The sequence below is a fragment of the Opisthocomus hoazin genome, chromosome 3, assembly GCF_030867145.1.
Source record: "Opisthocomus hoazin isolate bOpiHoa1 chromosome 3, bOpiHoa1.hap1, whole genome shotgun sequence".
NCBI lineage: Eukaryota > Metazoa > Chordata > Aves > Opisthocomiformes > Opisthocomidae > Opisthocomus > Opisthocomus hoazin.
In genome coordinates, this window is record NC_134416.1 from 92,077,568 (window position 1) to 92,099,674 (window position 22,107).

General features: G+C 41.9%; 1 protein-coding gene across 2 annotated transcripts in view; it reads left to right on the forward strand.

The window, feature by feature from the left end:
- The first annotated feature begins 1,284 nt into the window (after positions 1-1,284).
- The window catches only part of DCDC2 (doublecortin domain containing 2), a 73,009-nt gene continuing 52,186 nt past the window's right edge, over positions 1,285-22,107 (forward strand). The window contains exons 1-3 of one of the 2 annotated variants that reach the window (XM_075417072.1): positions 1,285-1,698; positions 6,669-6,720; positions 19,717-19,731. In XM_075417072.1, coding sequence (XP_075273187.1) covers positions 1,406-1,698; positions 6,669-6,720; positions 19,717-19,731 — 360 coding nt within the window. In that variant the 5' untranslated portion in view covers positions 1,285-1,405. The remainder of the gene's footprint in view (positions 1,699-6,668; positions 6,721-19,716; positions 19,732-22,107) is intronic. The other variant, XM_009941269.2, reaches the window with a different exon arrangement.

Consider the following 22,107-nt stretch of genomic DNA (forward strand, 5'->3'; position numbering starts at 1 on the left):
TATTTCTACCCTACCGATAATTTTTGTCCCCTGCAAGATCACAGCCCAGCTCTATTTCTGAATTACAGCAAATGTAAACAACAAACGGCAGCAGGCGACCTGAAGCAAAGATCCAGTTTTCACGTGGGATTTTTAATAACTGACAAGAAGAAAAGAATGGAATAAGTAACAGTATGTATGATTTTTCAGCGGTTCGTTTGCTTCATACGTGGACCATCCTGCACAGGCAAGGGGTAATCTTGAGATGTTAATCATGAACCAACAGCAAAATCGGGGACCAGATAATTACATCTCCAGTGGGGAAAACGTATCTCGGAGTCAGGAATGGAGGCCAGGGTAGAGGGCCCGGAGCAGTCACTCAGGCTGCAGAAACTGCCTTTGGCTGAGGGCCGTGGCTGGCCGCTGGCGCCGCGCCGGGCCAGCGTGGCCTTCATCTGGAAAGTCAGGCAGAAGTCTGCTTTGTCCCCGAGAGGGGAAAACCGGACCCCTTCAGTCAGAAACCCCACGGAGAGTTGGCCACACGGGAACGCAACGCGTGTTTTTCAGGTGTGTCCTTCTCCCGCACCGCCCTCGCCGGTGCCGGGCCGCGGCCTGCCGCCGCCTCAAGCCCCCGGCCCCTCACGGCGGGGCCGCCGCCCGTGGCGGGTGGTTGCCGCGGTGCTCACCGACACCGGTCTGACGGGCGGGACCGCTACCGGCGGCGCGGGGGGGGAGGGAACCTGTTACCGGCTCCGCCTGGATCGGCACGGCCCTGCCCGGCCCCCGCCCGCTCGCCGCCCGCGCTCGCCGGGGGAGCGCGGAGGCGGCTCGGCCTCCCCCCGCCGCCGCTCCCGCCTCAGCCTTCCCTCGCGGCGGGGAGCCCCGGCGGCAGGCAGTGCCTCAGACGCCGGGGAGGAGGCAGAGCGGGGGCTCCCCTCCCTCCCTCCGCTGCGGAGCCCTGTGTCCACTTCCCTCTCCCCGCCTGCGGAGACCTCTCCGCCCTCCTTCCCCCCAGCCGCCGCCCGGGGAACGAACGCTTCAGCCGCGTTTCGCGCTGACCCTCCCGGCTGGGCAGGGGTGAAGCGTCCCGAGGAGAACCGCTTTCCGCCATGGCAAAGCCGGAGGGTGAAGTCCCGTCCCGGACCTGTCTCCACGCCCGGGTTAGCGTGACCCGCCGGGGAGCGGCAGGAGCTGTTGCCTGGGAGGAGCCGCTCCCTCAGGGCTGAGGGGAGCCGCGCCGCCACCCCCGGGGAGGCTCTAACCCCTCCCCGCCGCGCCGGGCTCCCTCCTCTGCCGCCCCGGGGGTGGGCCCTGGTGCCCCGGCGGGGGTGTGGGCGCTTCGCCCCCGGGGGGGGTGCTGAGGCGGGGAGCCCTGCCCGGAGCGAGCAGGTGCAGGCGACGAGCCGGGGCTGCGGAGCCGCCCAGCATGGCCGGCGCTGGCGCGAAGGGATCGTGGCTCTGGCAGCCCTCGGTGAAGAGCGTGGTGGTGTACCGCAACGGGGACCCTTTCTTCCCGGGGCGCCGAATCGTCGTCAACGAGAAGAAGGTGTCCAACTTCGAGGTGTTCCTGAAAGAGGTGACGGGAGGGGTGCAGGCGCCCTTCGGGGCTGTGCGTAACATCTACACCCCCCGGGGTGGGCACCGCGTCCGGCAGCTGGACGAGCTGCAGAGCGGCGAGCAGTACGTGGCTGGCGGCAGGGAGGCCTTCAAGAAAATCAAGTGAGTGGCTAAAAAGTAACCTGAGGTTTATGTAGAGCTTGAATACCAGCATTTGGGGTTTGGCACTATGGCAATGCTTCGGGGCACACACACCCCACCCCCCCCCCTTTATTAGGCATCGCGCTAAAAGGACTCAAAGGCTGCGACCCAAGGCAAAAAGAAAGGTGCTTGGAACAGATAAAACTGCAGAGGAGCCGCAGAGGCGAGCTGCAGAAAGGCCGCCGTCACTGTCAGTCGTGTGGTGCCGTCTCCTTGACGTGACGGTGGGAGAAGCAGCCCTTTAACCCGAAGGGCACGCGGCAATGGCTGCTGTGGTGATGCGTGTGCTTGACTGAGGGGTGAGCATCCGTATCCGTATCTCAGTGGTAACAGAGAGCAGTCTGCAGGAAGGTGGAGTGCTGGCAGTCTTGCCATGAAGTTGATGAGCCCGGGAATTTCATTCCCAACACTTCCTTTCTCCCTTATTTTTAAAAAGTCTAAAATATTCTACCCAGCTATCCACCCCACCATTACTTCTGTTCGTTTTGGGTAGGTATATAGCCTTTTTGTGACCAGAATAGCTGAGCCCCTCCTGTTACTTGGAAGATGACAGTTTGCTTGCTTTTCGCTGTCCAGACACTGAGAAATAAGCTGACAGTTTCTCTGTTTTCTAGTCAGCGACTGGGAGAATATCATGGAGGAGATCTGGGCTTTTAAATGTGTTTCCCGAGTGGCTCTGCATGTGATGAGTAACAGTTCTTAATTCTGGCAGTGAATTTCTTGGTCTCAGTTGCCAAATTACATGTTTTTTTTAGTCTTCGTGGGCATTTTCCATACAGTTGACTTAAAAAAAAACAAACCTCAAAATTAACAATCCCTTTCTGGAGTTGGCTGGGAACTACCAGCTTTACGGGACCTCACTCATCTTGGTTTTGTGGAATTGAGGACATTACACTTTTCAGGAGAGCTCATTATGTATGAGGATGAAACTCTCTGTGTAATGAACAGGATCTCTATCAGCACTCACACCATTTTTGTTACTGTCTGCTTCTGAAGATTTATTGAAACTTCTTGCACTTCAGTGGCAAAGCTAGAGAGAAAGATGTATGACAGGCTAAATATAAGCCCCATTTTTACAACGGTGTGTAGTGGTAGGACAAGGGGGAATGGCTGTAAACTAAAAGAGGGCAGATTTAGATTAAATATTAGGAAGAAATTCTTCACCATGGGGGTGGTGAGACACCGGCACAGGTTGCCCAGAGAAGCTGTGGCTGCCCCCTTCCTGGCAGTGTTCAAGGCCAGGTTGGATGGAGCTCTGAGCAACCTGGTCTAGTGGAAGATGTCCCTGCCCATGGCAGGGGGCTTGGAACCAGATGATCTTTAAGGTCCATTCCAACCCAAACCATTCTGTGATTCTGTGATTCCCTCTGTACTCTCTTCCGTGGGAAATGCAGTGCTCAGCTCTCAATAAAGATCTACTGTATCTTTTTGGTATTAAGTCCTGTGATTCTGTGGATAGCTTGAAGTTGTTACTTGTTGGCACATCATATTTCACCTCCCTAAATGTGTTCTATGTTCAACAGGCAGGCTAAAAGTGTCTGGCGTTGGCCTGCACTGTGTAGAGAATTCGGCACTCTGGATTTATTTGAGGTGGGAAAAATCATTTCTTTTTGTCATTTTGTGTTTTATGGTCACAGTTTTATGGTGAGAGCTTTTCAGATGTTTATGGCTGCAACATGCAACGAGATACTTAAGTATTTAAGGTCAAAGAAGAAAAGGAGAAAAGCTCAGCTAAAAGACTTGGTAAAAGCAGGCTGCTTTATATAGCGCTTGATAGTATGCCATAGTCCTGTGCTGTAGGGAGGGTAAACGGGATGGCTTGAGATCTTTTCCATTTCTACATTCAGAGTTCGAGTTCTTCACTATTAGTGTTTATTTATCTAATTCTGTAAAAGTTGTCAGTGTTTTTACAAGTATTATTTAAGACAAGCTGAAGGGCTTGATGTTGTTCTGGTTCTTAAATGGGTAGTAGGCAGAATGATGATTAGGGAGACATCTTAGCCTGGAAAGTCAGAGGAGAGGAGGGGTTGATTGAAAGGGACAGTTTTCTGAAAGGAACTGTAGGAATTAAAGAAAAGAGCCTATTCTTGTGTATGTGTCACAGGCAAAGATAAAGCAGCTGTGGGAGACCAAAGCATCTGCCCTAAAGGATCTGAGTCTGGTCTGATAGCATCAAGAAGTTTGTACATTTCTAACAATTCTTTAGCAGTGATGCTTGTTGGACACTTTGATTGCTGTGATGGACTTTGCAGGGCTGAACTTTGAAATGCAGGCTTGTGGTACTGATGTGTGCGAACGTGGCGGAAAGGAGAGAGTATCCAAGGAGAAGCAGAAGCTGAAAGTGTCATCACTCCACTTGAAGTGGTGCATTTGCTTCTTCTTAGATGCCTTATACTGAGAACTGAATCTTTTTCTTCTCTGTCCATGATGAGTTCTAGGCTAAACTGCGCTCGCCTTTAGCACGTGAACCTCTGACATTCCAAGCTCTGAATCTTAACATCCTGAGATAGGTATTTCTGAAGTTATATAGTCAATACAAACTGCTGATGTGTTTAATTTTTTTAAATAAGTTATCAGCATTGAAAAATTCTGCTTTTAGAAAAATATGCATAACTTTGCTTTAAAGGAAGAATTATTAGCTAATGTTGGGAATTTTCATAAAATATAACAAGTTTCTTAGCTTGTCTTGTTATTTGCAGGTGTGCTAAGTGAATACAAGGTTTTTAGTGTGTATGTGGTGAGGTGTGTTGGTGTATTGTAGTTGCAGTTGTGAGTGAGAATGCACGTTCGGGCCTGCACCCCTGTGGAGTTCTTCCCTGACTCTCAGCTTCCTGAAAGAAAACTGTCTACACCAGAGGTGCTTTTGATTTTTAGCTTTTTATTGGCATGCTACTCTACCCTTCTCCCTACTTTGCCCATTTACTTGTATTTGTGCTCATTAATTAATGGCAGATTAGCCTCTCTCCAGCAGTGTCTCTTTAAACACTGTAGTTTGGTCACTGGCTTGGATAGTCGTTGGGTGGAAGCATTTCTGCTTGCTTAACAAGTGGGAATACTTTTGTAAAATTTTTGGTCTGGGAATTTTTTGGATGTCCTTATACCAAGAAAAGCCTTTGGCCTTCAGATTTGTAGGTCTCTGAGATTTGACAACTGAATGCCCACACCTCTGCATAGTGAATTTAAGCCTTTGTCTGTGCATTTCCTTTTCTTGTTGCTTTTCTCAGTTCTCCTAAAAGTAATTCACAGATGCCCAGCAATCAAGAATCACAGTCAGCAGCTGCTGTTATAGGCTGTTGGAACTATTTCGTTTGAGGCATTTATTTCTTTTCACGGTGTTGTAGGCTTTGAAAGTTCTTTTTTGTTGGTCTCAAGAGAATGCGTTCCTGTTTACATGGAGAAGCTTGCAACAGTTTGTTGTTAAACATGAGGCTTGAACACTTTTTTGCCCACATTGTTACATTAGTCTTTTCCAAAACATTGGCATGCACTTTCAAGCACTGCCTGGAAGTGTTGCTGTGTCTTACTGTCCCCTGAAGTCCTGAAATCCCTGTGACCATTCTGCGGTACCTTGATAAATGATTGACATTTGTTCAAAGAATGAATATTTCTTTCTCCTTTTTTTTTTTTTTTTTCCTGCTACACCTTCATTCAGGTCTCATGAATTCTCAACATTTGGCAGGCAGAAATGTTTCCTCTGGCAAACAAATCTTATCCCAGTCATTAACTACAGAGCATTACTGGAGGGCTGCAGATGTACTGTGGGCTCCGAGTTCTTTTGGTGAGCCTGCACTGGTGCTTGCCATCAGGTATACCTGCCTTTCTCGGGTACTGTCTTCTAGTCTTAAAAGCCTGGCAAAGCACCTGTGGTTTCCCACTGAAAGTTGGAATAGGGAGAGCCCATAACAAATACTGCTTATCTATTGTTGGTTTAGCTCCTGCTGGCATAGAACAGAAGCCCCAGCCACGCTTGTTCTTGTGTTTAGCTCTTGGCAGAAGGTGCTGCTCTGCTGAGTTGTAACTGCCCACAAAGGTGTCTCATTCTACAGCACTGAGAACTAGAAACATCCTGCATTGCCAGCAGCTACCGAGAGCTGCATTCAGGATAAGAGCCACTCATGGCTCTCAGAGTGCTGACAAGGGAATGAAGTTATTGAAGTCTGGGTACTTGGACAGTTGCCTGCTTGCCAGTCTATGGATTACTCATGCTTGAAGGCTTATTTAATTCCCTTTCTTTGAATAGGCAACATACAGCTTGTCTGTCCCTATGTCTTTTAACTAACACTTTTGTGTTAATGCAGTGTTTTTATGGGAATGTATACTCTGATGGACAGCAGTGTTGTTCAAATAGATGCGTTTTGTTTTCTTGTCCAGTTAATGCTTGTATTTTGTCTATCATAAAATACTTGTGAAGATGCTGTTGGTTCATCACAACCATGAGAAACTAGGATATACAGTGTTTAGATGTGTCCACGTCCTGTTGAAACATAGGTGTTGTAGATCCTTTTAAACTTTAGCTGATGCCCTGGGTTAAATTTGGGTGTGGAGGAAAGCTGTAAATCTATTAAAGACCTACTGTGAGAAACGAAGAGGCAAGATGATGACTTTGAAAACTCTGTAAAGCTGATACTGTGCTGAGATTTATCGATCCATCTCACAGTAGTATGTAAGATTCTTTCTGACAAGGGGGTTACTGATGGTCTGTTCTCATCACCTGTGACTTGAAGGTAGATAGCTGGTTCTCCCCCATCTTTTGTATTAGCCCAGAGGGTTACCTTGCAGATTTATATTAACACTCCTTCCATAAAATCTTGAATTAGTTACTTTTTATGTTGTTTTGAGGCATGATAAATTTTGAAAAATTCATGTATGAAAGAAGTGCAGAAATATTTGTATCATTTCTGTAAACAATCAATACTGTTTTCTTTCCACAGCTATTTGGACATTGGTGAAACAAAGAAAAAACCTGCTGAAGTCAATAATGAGGTAAGATGTCTGAAATCTTTAAGAACAAAACATGCACTTAATGTTAGTGACATGCCTACATTTATGCCTAATTTCTATATATATATTATGTTTAATAATAATACAATTATCTAGAATTCTGACTGTATTTTTAAAGTGATTATTACTCTTATTGCTCTGATCGAGATGCACAGATTCTTTTCTGCTCAGCTTTCTGAATTGCCACATTCAGTTAAAAACTTTCAGAAAAGAAAATCTCATGTTGTCATCATTGGATGGAAGCTTTTTTTTTTTTTTTTTGTGCAGAAAAAGGCGGTGGGAATGAGAATTTAGGGAGTTGTAGACCAATAAATTTTCTTCAAAACTTGGTGTTTTCTCTAGACAAGGGACATTGTTTTTTTTTTAAAAATTACACTTAGTTGAAATGCTTTTCCCAGTCACAGCCTGGTCAGTTGGAAACTTCTGACTAGTTCTAGTTCATAATTCTCCCAAATCACCTGTTTCTCTTGAACAGTGCTACGCTATAACCTGAAGAGATAACTGCAGGCTTCAAAAAAACACTCTATGTGGATTTTTGAGAGACACATGACCGCATTATTTTTACTGTTTTGTTCTGCATGGAGATAGTAATGATTCCCAGCAAACATTTGAATTACAGCTTCTGCCTGACAAGAAGCATCAGCTCACTGTTTTTTCCATTTCTTTTGCCGTGTGCTCTCATGCCACATTTCCAGCAATTTAATGTTTTGCGTGGCAGCTACCTTCAGACAGTAGGACACTTCTTATTCAGAGGCTGTGAAATGAGACACCTATATTTTATAATTGATCATAACTTTGTAACCCAGGTTTTTTTCTTTCAAATGGGCACGATCAACAGGAAGATCAAATTCAAGTCAGAGATTTGGTACATTACTACAAGTACTGTATAAATTTACTCTGAGTTGTTTATATTCCCTGTTTGTTTACTTATGCAATTGATCAGAACATTGTAGAGATTGTTTGGTTGTTTTTGTATAGCCATTCAGGTGTCCCTGTTGTGTGGGCCTTTTTTACAAAGGAAATAGAACAATTTTTAAAAACAGGAAAAATTTATTAAACATTGATGGGGCCGCAGGGTTATGCTCTGTTATTGACATGTATACAAAACTGAGCAACACACCTTCACATACGCACTATCTAAGCTTTCCCATATCTTTTGTTCATAAATTCCATTTTCGATGTCCAGCATTTTCTTATTCCTGTCCTGAGTCTCCTCTGATCAAGTTTTGTGAATCTTGCTGAAACCGGTTACTTGCAGGGTGCACAGGCAGTGAATCAAGTAATTGATCTCACTTTTAATTGTGATCAAAGTAACAGATTATAAAATGTTTGTACAGCAGCAGTATGGTACTTACTTGAACCTTCAACGGATAAAACATAGGTCTGAACCAAAAACCCGACCTTTGGGTGTATGACCAGTCTTTAGTATTTTTTCTGAACGCCTGAATGTGTGGATAGCACAATACTTTATGCTAAAACAGCATCTGGGTGAAAATTATTCTTGCATATCCAGGACAAGGAAAAGAGAACGTGAGGAAATTGCTTCTAATTATCTCTGACCATGCAGTGGTATGCATTCACTATTACGTGTGGCTCCCATTAGTAGTGTGTGGTGTGACCAATTCCATATGTCCTACGCTGAGAAGGTGGTTGTCGTCATGGAAGACTCTTCACAGAACATCTGATACTGCCAGTTATCAGAACAGCCATGGGCTTGCTACTTTAAGGCTAGTTTTAAGGCTGATGGTTTTGCTGCAAATCCTTTGAAGATTCTCAGTATAATATAAATTCTGTGCAGTTAGAGAGATGATTGTAGAAGTTGTGGGTTTTTTTACTTCTAATTCCATGTTTGGTAAGATAGGCTTCTATTATTTCTTCTGGAATCAGTGCTCATTCTATATTATTTTAACACTTTCAGCCATCTCCCAGGGCTTTGAAGTAAACCAGGATAAATCATCCATTATCTCAGCTTTCTTTCTTCCTATTTGACTTATGTTTGCAATCTCCAGTCTCTGTGGAGAGCTTAACTCCCCATGTTGAGTTTAACTTTATGTGATTGATTTATTTGGGGAGAGGAGTCATAAAAATGAGATGAAACCTAGCAATAGTCTACAGATTTTTATCTGGGCTTATGAATAACACAATTGTTTTCATGCCCTAATCATTTAATTCTAGGAGTGAACTTTCAGAGGGCTAGTAACATGAGTTAATGTCTAAATATATTTATGTTAAAATGATGTAAGGAAGAAAGTTCTGTTTTTACTTTTTTTCAGACATTTATTTAGAAATCAAAAACCTTGATGTGTTTTAGAACGAGGAGGGCAGAAATATTGCTACGTTTTTGTTCTCTTTGGTTCTGCTGGATTTGCATCAGCAAACAAAAAAATCTTGTTTTTCCATGGAGCCTTGTAGCAGTCTCTGATGCTAGCCTACAAAGGTATTTTGCTTTCATAAGGCATTATTTTAGATTGAATTCCTGAAATAAAATCCTCCCTGTTTGTTTTATTAGAAGAAGAAAAATAAAATCAGCTTATGTATGAATGACAGCATTGCAAAGAAAGAAATTTATGACTCATTCCTGCTAGCACAGCAAGGTGTAATTTGTGAATTGTCTCAACGACTTCAGTAGGAAGGTTACCATGGAGTTATGCATGTGAAGAGAAATTTATGGGTCAGGTCTGAGTTTCTAGTATTCTGGTGGGATGGGGTGGGGGCAGGAGGAAAGAAATGAATAAAATCATTTGGTTTATTATTTGGCTCAGTGCAGCTTTGTGGGCTCCTTGCAGACCAACGGCCAGTGTGCTAGGTGTTGAATAAAGAGCTTACTGATGGCCTCATAGACAGCTCCAGGCTAACATTAGGGTGTGTTTTCAGACTGATCTTTGCAGGGCAATTCCTGCCCTCTTTGTGCTGGTGCTGAAGTATTACCTGCTCTCCTTCATTAGCTTCCCCCTCTTCCCCCTCTTCCTTCTTCCCTTCTTCTCCCCCACAATGCCCCCGATGTTTTTAGGACACGATATAATTTGTCAGGGCTCCCACACTAATGCTTTGGACACCAGCCCATTCGCATCACCTCAGCAGTGCAGCTGTTAGCTGGAGCCTGGACACAGCAAAGACTGTTCTTCAGGCATGCTCCTGGGGATTGCCTCCCACCTTGCTCAGCTGGAAGCTGGCCTTGATCTGACCATGGCCTCAAGGGTGAGCAATCGGCTACAAATGGCCTTGTGCCACAGTATTCCTGAGTGCTGGTGGTGTGTTCAGAATTGGTGCAGGTTTTTTTGTTGCCCACAGGAGGAGATGGTCTTGGAGCTATTAGAGCTGACTTGCCCTAGACCAAGTTTTGGAAGCACATTGTTGCTGGCGTGGTGGTGATGACAGTTTTTCTGTACCTGCATAGTGCCATATATCAAGGATCTGAAAGCTTTAAAAGGGTGGAGCAGAAACAGTATTTGAGAAATTCGTGTTCAGTGATGAAGGCTGACAGCATCATGCTTAGGTACAACGGTACAAATTGTGGTTGTATGAAGCACATTTAATTTGGTGTTTCCTACATGATGAGTGTTTCTCAGTGCAAATTTTTCTCCAATAAAACAGTTACAAATATCTATTTCCAATTCCGGTTATTGAGGAGGGAGGCAAAAGGAAGAAATCTTTATGCAGCAGCTGTACATTGTGTATTTATATGCAGCCATAGGTTCTCTTCTGTGTTAGTTAAACTGCCAAATGTTTGACATCTGCTTTTGGGAGTATTTTAATGTTGTTCTTTGAAGGCAGCATCTCAATTATTTTAAATTTGCATATGACTAGAAAAATACGTGTCAAACTAGAATTAAACAAGAAAAAATTTGTGCTCAAGATACAGTGTAAATACGTGACCCACATGCACAAGGAAGAACAGATGGGAAGTATAAAGCATTAATTTCTTACCAAACTCTCTTCTCGCTTCTCACTTTTTTTCGTGGAGTGACAAGATGGAATAGGTAGTCCATCAGAAATAGGTTTATCTTCTTTAGTGAGATCTGTGAATCTGATCTTGTTAGGAAGGTGTTCTGGGGCCGGGAGGGAAGCAAAAAAAAAAAAAAATTAAGGAAAGTTCTCCATCTCATGGATTCTGAGAACTCATCTAGTGAAATCCTTTAGTGTTTGTACTTGTAAGGTGCTGAGATTTAACATCTGGGAGCAGGTTCTGTCCCTGCTGAGAGCGGTATTATTTTTCTGTGTTATGCCCTGGTTCAGTTTCAGCTGCAGCTTCTCAAATACCACGGTCCTGTTGGCTGCGAGGTGCACTTTGCCTTGCCTGGCACATTGGCGACTAACAAGGGCTTGCAGCTAGCAAGTGCCTGTGTTCTCTGCGTGTCCTCTACAACTGACAGAAGAGGAGCCTGCGGAAGGCTTGGTCAAGAAGGTCTTAACGTAGATGTGTTTTTGCAACACAGCGATGAACCAACTGTGTAACGTCGTGTAACCCATTAAGAGCTATCCATCTCCTTAATGTGAGAAGTGGAACATGCAAATAGATGTGATGGTCTGTAAGATGGATCGGTGTTGGAATAGTTTGGGAGGACACATTTTTTTCCATCTAAACAGATAGATATACCTGATCATAATATCAGTAGCTGATTTCACCGTAGGCTGCCTTTGGTGAAAGATGGATGGGATGGAAAGAGTGCATTATGTGTCTCCCATCAGTATGTCAGCATCCAAAACCACGTCAGAAGTTCAAGTTGTAGAAAGTTTGTATTTCTACTTTTTCTGGTAGAACAACTGCACAGAGCAGTTTAATTTTAAGGGCTTTTCTTTTAAAAATAAGCATTGTTTTAAAAAGAGTTGAAGTATGACAATAATAATAAAGCTCTTAAAATCTTGTAAAATAACTGTAGTCTTGGTCTGTGAGGCCCAACCCTCAGAGTTGAGTCTTTTAAAAAATATTATTTAAACCCCCCCTGGTCATTCTACTACTGATACAAACCAAGTTTCAAGGTTGACTTCAATGAAATCATCTATCACTTATATCAGAAATGCTAACAGATAATGAGATTTCTTTAATCCAGTGTCTGCTTTCTTAAAATCTAGCTGTTTACCAGTCTAAGGCCTCCAAACAACTGAAATAAATGTGCCAAATGCTCAGCTGATGGAAAACAGATGGTTTTATTCACCAGTCTACCCCAGATATAGACTTGAACTTATAGTCCTGTTGTTCTAAGTGAAGTTTTCTCTATAGACCAGTGTCAGTATAGGATGATGAATGAGGGAGAGCCACTCTGATATCTGGTTGCAGGATGATATAATTTATGATAGAAGCAAAGTGCATGAAAATGATACTGAATACTTATTAAATGTTTCTAAGCAGCAGGAGTTCCAGTAGGGTCACTTGAAGTGATGTCTGTAGTTCAGTGATCATGGACTTCAGCAGACTTTTGAGCTATGCCTGGGGCCAGGAAGGAGATGGGATGCTGTTGGTTTTGCAGAAACAGCAATGGTAGTTGTGGTCATTGAACAGTCACTGGAGCTCAAGGATAGTCAGATGCCTTGATATCTTTTTTGCTTTTGCAAATCTTCCTCAGACTGTTGTACTTATACATGTGATGAAGGGAACAGTTCAAGAGAAAACTGATAACTGAGCAGAAAAAAGGAAGTTTAGAATGGGAAAGGCCTGCAAGATTCTTTTCGCTTCAGAACATCAGTCTGCAATTTGTTTAGTTTCATACTAACACCCGATTTCAGTTCCCTGGTTTCTGAGATAATCTTGATGCAGTAATGTTTGAGCAATTATCAAGCACATCCTCACAAGGTATCCCCTGCTGTATGCTGCTAGAGCTGGTGGGATTTTAAAGCCACATCTCTGTTTCTTCTCACTTCAGCTACTGTTCTGTGTGTTGGGCACTTCTTTTCGTGTTTGTACTTTGCTCTGCTTAGCAATAGCAGCAGCATAGCAGTTTAGGAAAAGCCCCTTCGTTCTCATGCTGCTGTAACACCAGATCAGTGTGCCACTCGCTATTTGCACAGTGCCGCAAATTCACGTGGTTAGAAGTGTGCATGATGGTCAGAAGTGTGAGCTGTGGGTTATGAAGAAGGAGAAAGAAAAGATCAAATCAGAGCTAAAGGCAGTGAGCAGCAGTGGGGAAGTGACAGACAGCCTGTATGAGCAAATTTGTAGCTGGCTCAAGCCTTCAGCTGACATGGCATACTTTTCCCCTTCTGTTTTGCTGTTTATCCCAGCAGACAGGTGATAACAAGTCTCTTGTGCTGTAGCATTGTGGCAGTTGTTCTGCATGGAAGGCTGGAGCAAGCTTCCTACAAAAACTCTAATTTTTGAATTCCTGTTTGATGGCCTCTGCAACAAGCTAATCCGCTAGAATTGTCACATCCCACCTTAGTTTAGACTTTTGTGGGAGACAGCAGAGGTAGAGAGTAAGTTCAGATTTCTGCCTTCTCCCTTGTTCAGCGAGGGACTTCAGTAAGTGTGAAAGAAGACATTTGTCACAGAAACACAGGAAAATTGTGTGTCAGTCTCAGCAGATGGCAGCCAGGCTCCTGGCTGTTATAAATCCTCTGGCAGAGCCCTCATGTTGTAATAATGTCTCGAAACATTTAATGGTTACATTACTGGTAGGGAAAGTTCTAAAAAGATTTCATCCTGACCCAAGCTAAAGCTTTGTTACAAACTATTTCTCAGGTGTATTTCCATCCATCACTTCTTTTGGCAACTGAGCTTCTTGTTTTGAAAGTGAGCTCCCTTTTGTACTGAAGGTGATCTGCAAGTACAAATACATTTTAAATTATGTGCTTGAGGAATCTAACAATTAATCTCTTGAGGAAGTATTGACCAACATAGTTACCATTTGTTTGTTATAAACTTAATTGTTTGTAAAAGGTACTGAATGTTATTTTCCAATTATAACGTGCGACACATGGATATTTATATTTCTCTAGGCACTATCTCTGATCTAGATGGTCTCTGTGCACTCAAAAAAAAGAATTTGACTTGTCATTGGGGCTGGGTAAGCTGCTGAAGAAATAACTGAGCTTTTGTATTTGAAAAACCTGTGATCGACTATTGGGTTTAAATTCTCTTTGTTTCAGAAAAATGTGGTCAGCTAAAACCTCCTTTATTATTTGACTTATGACCAAGAGTTTTTTGAATGCACTAAAGTAAACGGACTTTGCAATGTGTTATTGTAAAAGCAAAGAGTTGCAGGCACCTAAGAAAAGCTGATGTATTTTGATATTGAAGAACCAGTCTCTTGCAACCAATAGAAAATAGAACCAATAGAAAAAAGAAGGTTATAAAGTCTGTATGAAACTGCATCTACTATCAAAAGTTCATAGTAGGCCTGCTTTAAGCTGCTTTATTGACCGTATGGATTGATTTGCCCTTGGATGGTAGCACACATTTTCTTAGTAAAAACATGGAGGTTTTTTTGTCTGCACTTTTTCTCCTAGGCTTCTAGGACAAGGTGATTGTGTGGCAAGCTCTGACACAAGTATTTTTTGTGCTGCTCAAGATTCATTGTCATTTGTCTTCCACTTGAATTTTTTTAACAACTTATATTATAGAAAAGCATTTATAAATTTATTTAAGAAAACTCTACTTATATGTCTTACTCTACGTAAGGCACTTCAGGAGTTTACTGTATACTATAGAGAGATAAGGATGACGTAGACTCCTTTCCTTAGGTTGACCACCATTTTCTGTGATGTTTAAGCAATGAAAACCTCCTGGTAGACAGTTTTATAACATTTGCCTATTTGTGGTGTGTTTCTAACATTATTACCCATCGACCGGGAACTGCTGTAGGGCAGTAACTATGAAAACAGAGGTTTTAAGGGCTAGCTGGTTGTAGGCAAGTGTGTGGCTGGTCGAGGAAGGGTCACTGTACCCAATTTCTTTGAGTGGTGGGTTCATCCTGGAGTGCTGTCATTTAGCACCACAGATGGCTGTGTATGCCTCTTGGGCTGTCAGATTCAGCAAAGCATGGCAGGGGCCCTGGTGCGAAGGATGCATGAGGGACTCTCTGGTTCCACCCATCAGGTCTTGTCCTACCTTTCCAGCTACAGGTTCCTCCCATGTTCAGCCTGGGTACCATTCTGTAGTTCTGTTGTCTCACATGTAGTAGTTGTGTCCTGCTCACCTTTCTCCAGTCATTCATCACTGTTTTTTCACAGTTTTACAGAAAAGTATCTTATTGTTCCATAACTCTTTCAATTGCAGCTTCTTCTTTTATCAGGTTTAGGTATGGTCATATTTGAAGAAGTATTTGTAGAAACGAATAATAAATATTTTTACTAATGATTCTTCAGAGGATTAGTAAAGATTCCTCAAAGCTTTCATACATGTATGACCTGAATACTTGCATCTGCATGCAACCCCAGAACATCACTCTCTAGTGAAAACACTTCGCAATTACGAGGATTTGAAAGAATGTTTGAACATTTTGAAACTCTTTCATTTCTTTTTCTGACCCAGTGCCTGTCAGTCCTCATGTTGGTCACACGCTGCATGACACAGACATGTGCTAGGACTTGGCATAGAGTGCATTTGCGTGCTACAGTACTTCACAGAGTGTGTCTGTTGCTGTGATGAAGCATGACTACAGAATGAAACTGTGACTTCTGCTGGTGGTCTCCAGCTGCAGCACATCAGCTTAGTGCTATGCCTGCTGTGGCATTTGGTGGGCCAGACAGAGTTAATTGGCAGATCGCAGCCTAGGTCAGTTGGCCACTGCATTCTTGGTGAGATGCTGGGTCAGGAAAGGCTCCCTAGCTGTTCAGTGCTGGCAGAAGAGGTGGGTGTCATGTCAGCAGGATGTGAAGTGGAAAATGCAATGCTTGAGTCTTGGTAGATCTGAACTTACCATCAGAATTTTCAAAAAAAGCATCTGAGATATTGTTGTAAAAGTATGTTGAGGAGCTGCCATTTCTCTGTTTTCCTCTGTTCCTCCATATTTTAAAATGTTGTTGTTTTAGTATCATTTATGGCAATTGATTCTTCTGCATCCCTTAAGCGTACCTTTGTTGCTAGACAGTGGAGTCACTACTCATCTGTCAGAAGTGAGATGATTAGATTAATTTGAAGAATTGGGTTTTGGATGTTTATAATGTTGTCTTGATTTCACAAATGGTTTTGATATGTTTATGCTGGCTATACCTTATCCCTAAAATACTTGCTTATTTTTTCCAAGTACATTCTCATGAAAAATCCCAGTTTTTATAATTATTGTTTATTTCAAACCTAGCATTTATGTTATCTGACAAATCATGCACATGTCTAATCATAAGAAAAAAGTTGTCATTTTTCAATTATTGGACACTTGATTGACTTTAACTTTTAGCTGTAGATTAAAAATGGTTCATTCATATTTTCACTGTACTGGAGATAGTTTTGTGAGGTTAAGAGAGTGCCTGAATAGATATTAGAAATGAGCTAAGCATATGCAAATGACAGCCATTTGATGTCAAAATAATCTATCTTCACAGGAAATTATTTTCCTAATTCTTCCCTATGAATTAGAAAAAAACAACACAGTTTGTACTACCCACAGTTACTGCACATAAAATATTTGTATATCTGGAAACAAATTGTGTATAAAGGCCCACTTCATATTCCTATGCCAATATGCAAAACTAAACCCTCTTGCTACGCCCTATCTGACCGGTTTGATTTCTGCTACTGCTGGTGTCATAGACTGAGTAAGGAGTTTCTCGTTTCCTGATGCTGAATTAATTAGGAATTCTGCTGTAGATGTAGTTTAAGGAATAAGACTATCAAAATGCAAAGATTAAGAAAATGTTATATACATCTTTAATCTCCTGAGCAACATCTTTAGTAGTTAAATTTTATATGTCATTGTTTGGTATTTAGTATCCTGGTAACATAATTAGCACAAGACATACAAAACAGATACTCTTCCCTAGTGTTCATAATCTAATACCAGGAGGAATCAGAGAAGAATTGACCAGACATCCAGTTAAAACATAAACTGTGTCCTTTTTTCTAATTCAGCCTGTGAATCAACAAAATTTCTCTTTATATGGTTACATATACCTAATTTGTGTAATTCTGAGTATTTCAATTAACATCTTGCTTACAGATGGATTCGGAGCAACAGAAGGACTTGTAGAGGCTTTGGTTCATGCCACTGGAGATTTCATGGTCTGTGTTGAGTTTGATATGAACCTTGAAAGTTGCTGTCTTCCTTGGCTAACATGTCTGCCTGGTTCTGCAGGGTAACTGCACTTTCTGGCCTGTGAAGAGGCTGGGAGGAAGGGAAGAGATGTCAGTACTGAAGGTTTTAATGAGGCATGTTAGTGTCATTAAAAACTTGTTGCTGCATACTAAATTGACTTAATGGAAACATTAACAACTTTTACCTTTGATTGAAAATGATGAAAAAAAGAAGATTTTTTTGAGGGGTTGCTTTTTGTTCTTCAGTTGTTACTGCTCACAGGTTCAGGCCCTTATCATCTGTAGAGGCCAGAGACTTCCTTTTAGTTTAAATGAGTCTAAGGAATTTGGGGAAAATATGAAAATTATGAGAGGCAAAAATGGTTGGAATTGGCAGTATTATGTCAGAGACAGAAACGAGCATCAGGATCTATTTTGCTTGAATAAAATCTACATTATTGATCCCACCATTGCATGTGTTGTAAGCAATGTAGGGTATAGCATCATGCAACTCAGAGAAGAAATAGGAGCTACTCTTGCGATCTAGAAGCAACACAGGTGTGATCTATTTTGGAGCACTGCACAGGCTAAATGCCTAAGCAGATAAGGCCATGCCATTGTCTGATTTGTCCCAGCCGAAGATCTGGCCCCTAATCCAGTGCCCCAAAACTATGACCAATTTCAAGTGAAACATTTTTCTTTCCAGGGCTTAGCTAGATGGGGTGAGACTTACCTCCAGGTGCATGGGGTCTATGAACTCCATTTTGCTTCCCGTGGCTGGTGAGGAGGGTCATATACCTTGGAGGTGAACAGAGTGGCGTTAATGCTTTGGGAATTTTGTAGGAGCCTTGTGGACTGGAAGGCTCCCTGAATCAGTACATGACCAATGGTTCTGGTGTAGTTTGTTTCCAGCTCATCTATGCTTTATGTGGGCTGAGAAGCTTGGGTGCTGCTGTGGTGTTGTGACCTATTTATGTCAGTTTGGAAATCCAGTCAGTTTGAGGGGTGGTTTTTATCCACACCAGCAGAAAGGCTAGTAGTCTCTTGCTCAAGGCTGTTTTGTACTATCCAGTGTGCCATCTAGTAAAGCCCAGTAGCCAGGGAAATGTAGATTATCCAGGTTAATTATGGTGTAGGGTAACAGAAAGGTTTTTCTACTGATCAAACACCTGAGTGAGTTTCACTCTGCATTTTTTGTCAGAGTGTGTAAAAATGACCATTTAAAAAAAGTCTTGTTTCTATGAAATAGGTAAGATAAGACGTTTCCTGTGTGGTAATAGCTTTAGAAAACTTATCTTTCTGATTTGCTTTTGACCACTGAACCTTGAACATTCCTTTCTTTCACATCACTGAGTGGTGATGGTTTGCGTACATGGGGTTTGGGTTCTTTTGACCCCAGTTCTACCCTAGGGGAATGCAAATATTTGTTCTCAATTTTCCTGGGCACGTTGATTAACAAACAGGCCATTGTAAGAAACTGACAAAGCCATGGCTCATTGCATGAGCTGATAAATTTGGAATGTGACATTGTGTTGAAATATTTAAAGCTTCAAAAGGTTAGTTATAAAGTGACATGAGTAGTGAATGGGAAGTTCGTAGCACCCGAGATTATGTTAATGTAGCTATAAGAAGGGCCAGCTCTTAAACCTATACAAATCCAACCAGCTCAGAGCATCTGGTTCAGTGAGGTTATGTTTTTTGACTGTTGTTTTGCTGCCATCCAGAATGGCTTTATAAATACGGGTAAACCCGTAAATCTTGCAGTTGTTCAGTTTCCCCCTTCTGATGGGGGGCACTTCCAGTAAGAAAAGGAAATAAATCAGGTAGTCCTACCATTTCTTAGCTATGGATAGCTAGCCTGTGTCTTCATGGCAGCCTGTGAAAGTGCTGCCAGACCCCTGTATTTAGCCTGTCTCTAATTATTTAATATATGCTGGAGGGAAAAGACAAGCTAAGAATGACACGTTTCTATTTGAAACTATTCTCAAGTCCATAAAAGTTGCCTTTTTAGGAACTAAATATGCCACATAGTATGGTCAGAGGACAATTAAAATACAGTTTAATGAACCGTATACTTTTCTAACATACAAGGATTGATTCTCTGAAGTGTCACACACCTCTCACAAGTCCCAAATAGCCAGTAGGAGATAGGGTAGTTCACTGGTTCTGTCCCACTATCCAGTCTATATTTGAATAGAAAGTGTGAAAAGTATAATGTGGCATATATAGAAGCAAAAATTTTATGCATGGGGATCAGCAAATCGGTTCACAGCAGCCAAACCAAATACTCATAATTTTCCCACATCTCCATTTTGGGGATTACGTTTTTTACCTTTTACTGGTTAACACCTTTCTGAAGAAAGAAGTGAATCTGTGTATTTCAAACCAATGTTACAGGAACAGCCATTCTCAATGATGATTTCCCTGCAATGCCATATATGTAACATTCTCTTCCCAGTGTAACGGTGCTTTAGAAGCACTGCACGAGCAAGTATTCTTGATCTTTTCTTGAGTATTAAGCCCATCTGTAATGTTCTAAAAAAGAGTAACATATTTTTAGTTCATCTTCTGTCTTTCATGTGCTCAGCTGAACATAAACATAATATATTTGGTATGAAAATGATATTAAATTCATGTATATATGTATGCATACACATACTATATACATGTATACACATGTGGATATGCACACACTAGTTCAAAATGGCTTTCTTACAAAAACTGTTTTTAATATCTGTACATATGGCAGTATATTTGAGGTAATGGTTTGGCTGCTGATCATTTTTTCTTTTTTTTTTTTTTTTTGCCAACAGTCAGCAGTGGAAGATGTAAGTACCTGAAGTAGATTGTGCAGTGTGATGTATGCGCTTGGTGTTTGGTCTGTGTTTGTTAAATTTTGTGAATATTTAGCATATTTTTTAGTGTAAGGGAAAAATACATAAAATGTTGTTATAAAGCATCTGTGAAGGTGCGCATTGTTGTACCATGTTTGTTAGATGTTGACCTGCATGTTGGCTTTGTTTTGAAGGGATGTTAGGAGGCACTCGGCTGCGGCTAACATTCACTAACACAGATTCAACCACAGTGAATTACAGCTGAAGAGGAAAGATGGGTTCTGAGAGACTCTCTGAGTAAAGTATTCTGAAGTTTGAGTGTTTACAGAGATCTCCAACACTGCAGATTGATCATGACTCCCAGAACCTAGCCTGTGTTGAGTTTGGATGCTTTGCTTTTGCTAGACACTGCAAGCTGCCTTACAAAGTTATTTCACAGGCGGTAACTTCTCTCTGAAGCAAGAAATATCCACACTGCTGTTGGTGTAAGGGACGCTGTAGGAAATAACAAATTCTGTGTAGAACAGAAAGGTAAAAATTATGGTGGTTGTGTCTGTGATCCCATGTTGCATTTCCAACTGTGTTTAGCTCTTGATGCCTTGCAAATTATCATTTGCTTGATTGCCTCCAGCTTACTTAAAGTTCCCTCTGAGTTTCAACCAATATAATGTTTTCTCCTTCCTCCCCTAAGTGCTTTGTGTTGCTGCTATATGTTGTCATGTAATACCTCAGATGAGTATCTCATCACAAATAATGAAATGTTGGCAACATTTGCTGGTAGAGTATGGAAGCTGCCCTTAAATTGTTCGTTTTCAAACAAACTGAAATATATGAAATTTAAAGATAAAATCATAATGGGGCCCAACCATTGATTAATGTAAATCTGCTTACAAATTGCTGACGCAAATGGGAAACCTCTGATTTACATCAACTGAGGATGTGGCTGGTGAAATTAAAAGAAAATAAAGGGTTTATGGATCTAGTGGTGCTGGTCTCTTAATGTCAGCACAAACTTTCACCCAAGACCTCATCGCTGTTAAAATGTAACTCTGCAGTGCCCGAGGGGTCAGGCTATTCCAGACACTGCAACACTGTGGTACCTCCTACAAAACAAATAGGAGCAGAACCATGTATTCTTTAATTAAGCCCTGGATCAAGTCTTCCGCTGGGGTGGTTTGGCGTAACTCCATATACTTCAAAGGCACTAGATTGATTTACAGTGGCTGAGCACATGGTCTTGTACTAATGCGTACTTCTGTATATTGGAATCGTGTTGCTTGCTTTAGAATATATAGCTCTCTTCAGAGCCATAAATAGCTTAACACTGATCAGACAGAATTTGTTCTAAACAATATGAGGTAGCAAATTGAAGACTATGCCAAAATAAAAGAACAGGACAGGTTAATTAGAAGAATGGTGTATAAGGTGTTTTTTGTTGTTTGTTTGTTTGTTTGTTTTTCCTTCTCTCTCTCTCTCTTTTTTTTTTTTTAAATCACAGTGCAGTCTCGATCTAGCCAAACTGCCTGTTAAAAAGGTGGCTTCAGAGCAGGCTAGGGTAGCTTGTGCTGAGTTTTCGCACTATTGTATCTGGAGAGCTTGATATACTCTGCTGTATCCGGAAAATACATTGGGCATCTGTAAGTGTTCTCTCTTGTACATTGTGGAGTACTATATTATACTATATTGCAGCTGCTTACATGTCTGCATGCTTGCCAGCTTCAGAATCAAAGGTGTTGTACGCAGCTTATTTGCAGCATCCATGTGCAGGCACTTTGCTCTGTGCTTGGGTTTTTTTCAATTTTCTTACTTTTTATATATTTATCTGCTCCTTTCCTCTCTCTCATTTGCAGCATCAGAGTGTCACTGTGTCCTGGATGAATATAAAGAGTTCATCTTTCTTTTGGCCCCTGAAGCAGATAATCTGTAAAATGTGCCTTCAGGAGGCAAGCAGTCCCAAAGACGTTAGTTATTGCTCCTTTTCCAGACAAACATCGATGGCCTAAACCTCTGCCTAAGAGCATGTGGACCCCAAGAAAAGAGGCAGTGTGCTTGCCCCCACTGTTCATGTCAGATGTGCCAAAAGTCTTTTCAGAGAGTTCTGTGCTACTGTGGTCCAGTGTCTGCTTAATTTAGTCTGGGCTACTCTGTTCCAAGCTCCCAGAAATGGAGGTCTTGTCTATGCACTTTGCTAAACACTTGCGGGTGTTTTAATAGTGTCATAGTCATCTTAGTGTTTCCATGTGCTGATTTTTGTGGTGTCACATTAGCAAAAGGAATATTGCATTAACATATTCTTTTCCCGTTTTAATATAGGAGGTACATTTGATTTAAATAAGCTTAGCAAAATAACGCAAGTTTGTATTTTGTTCT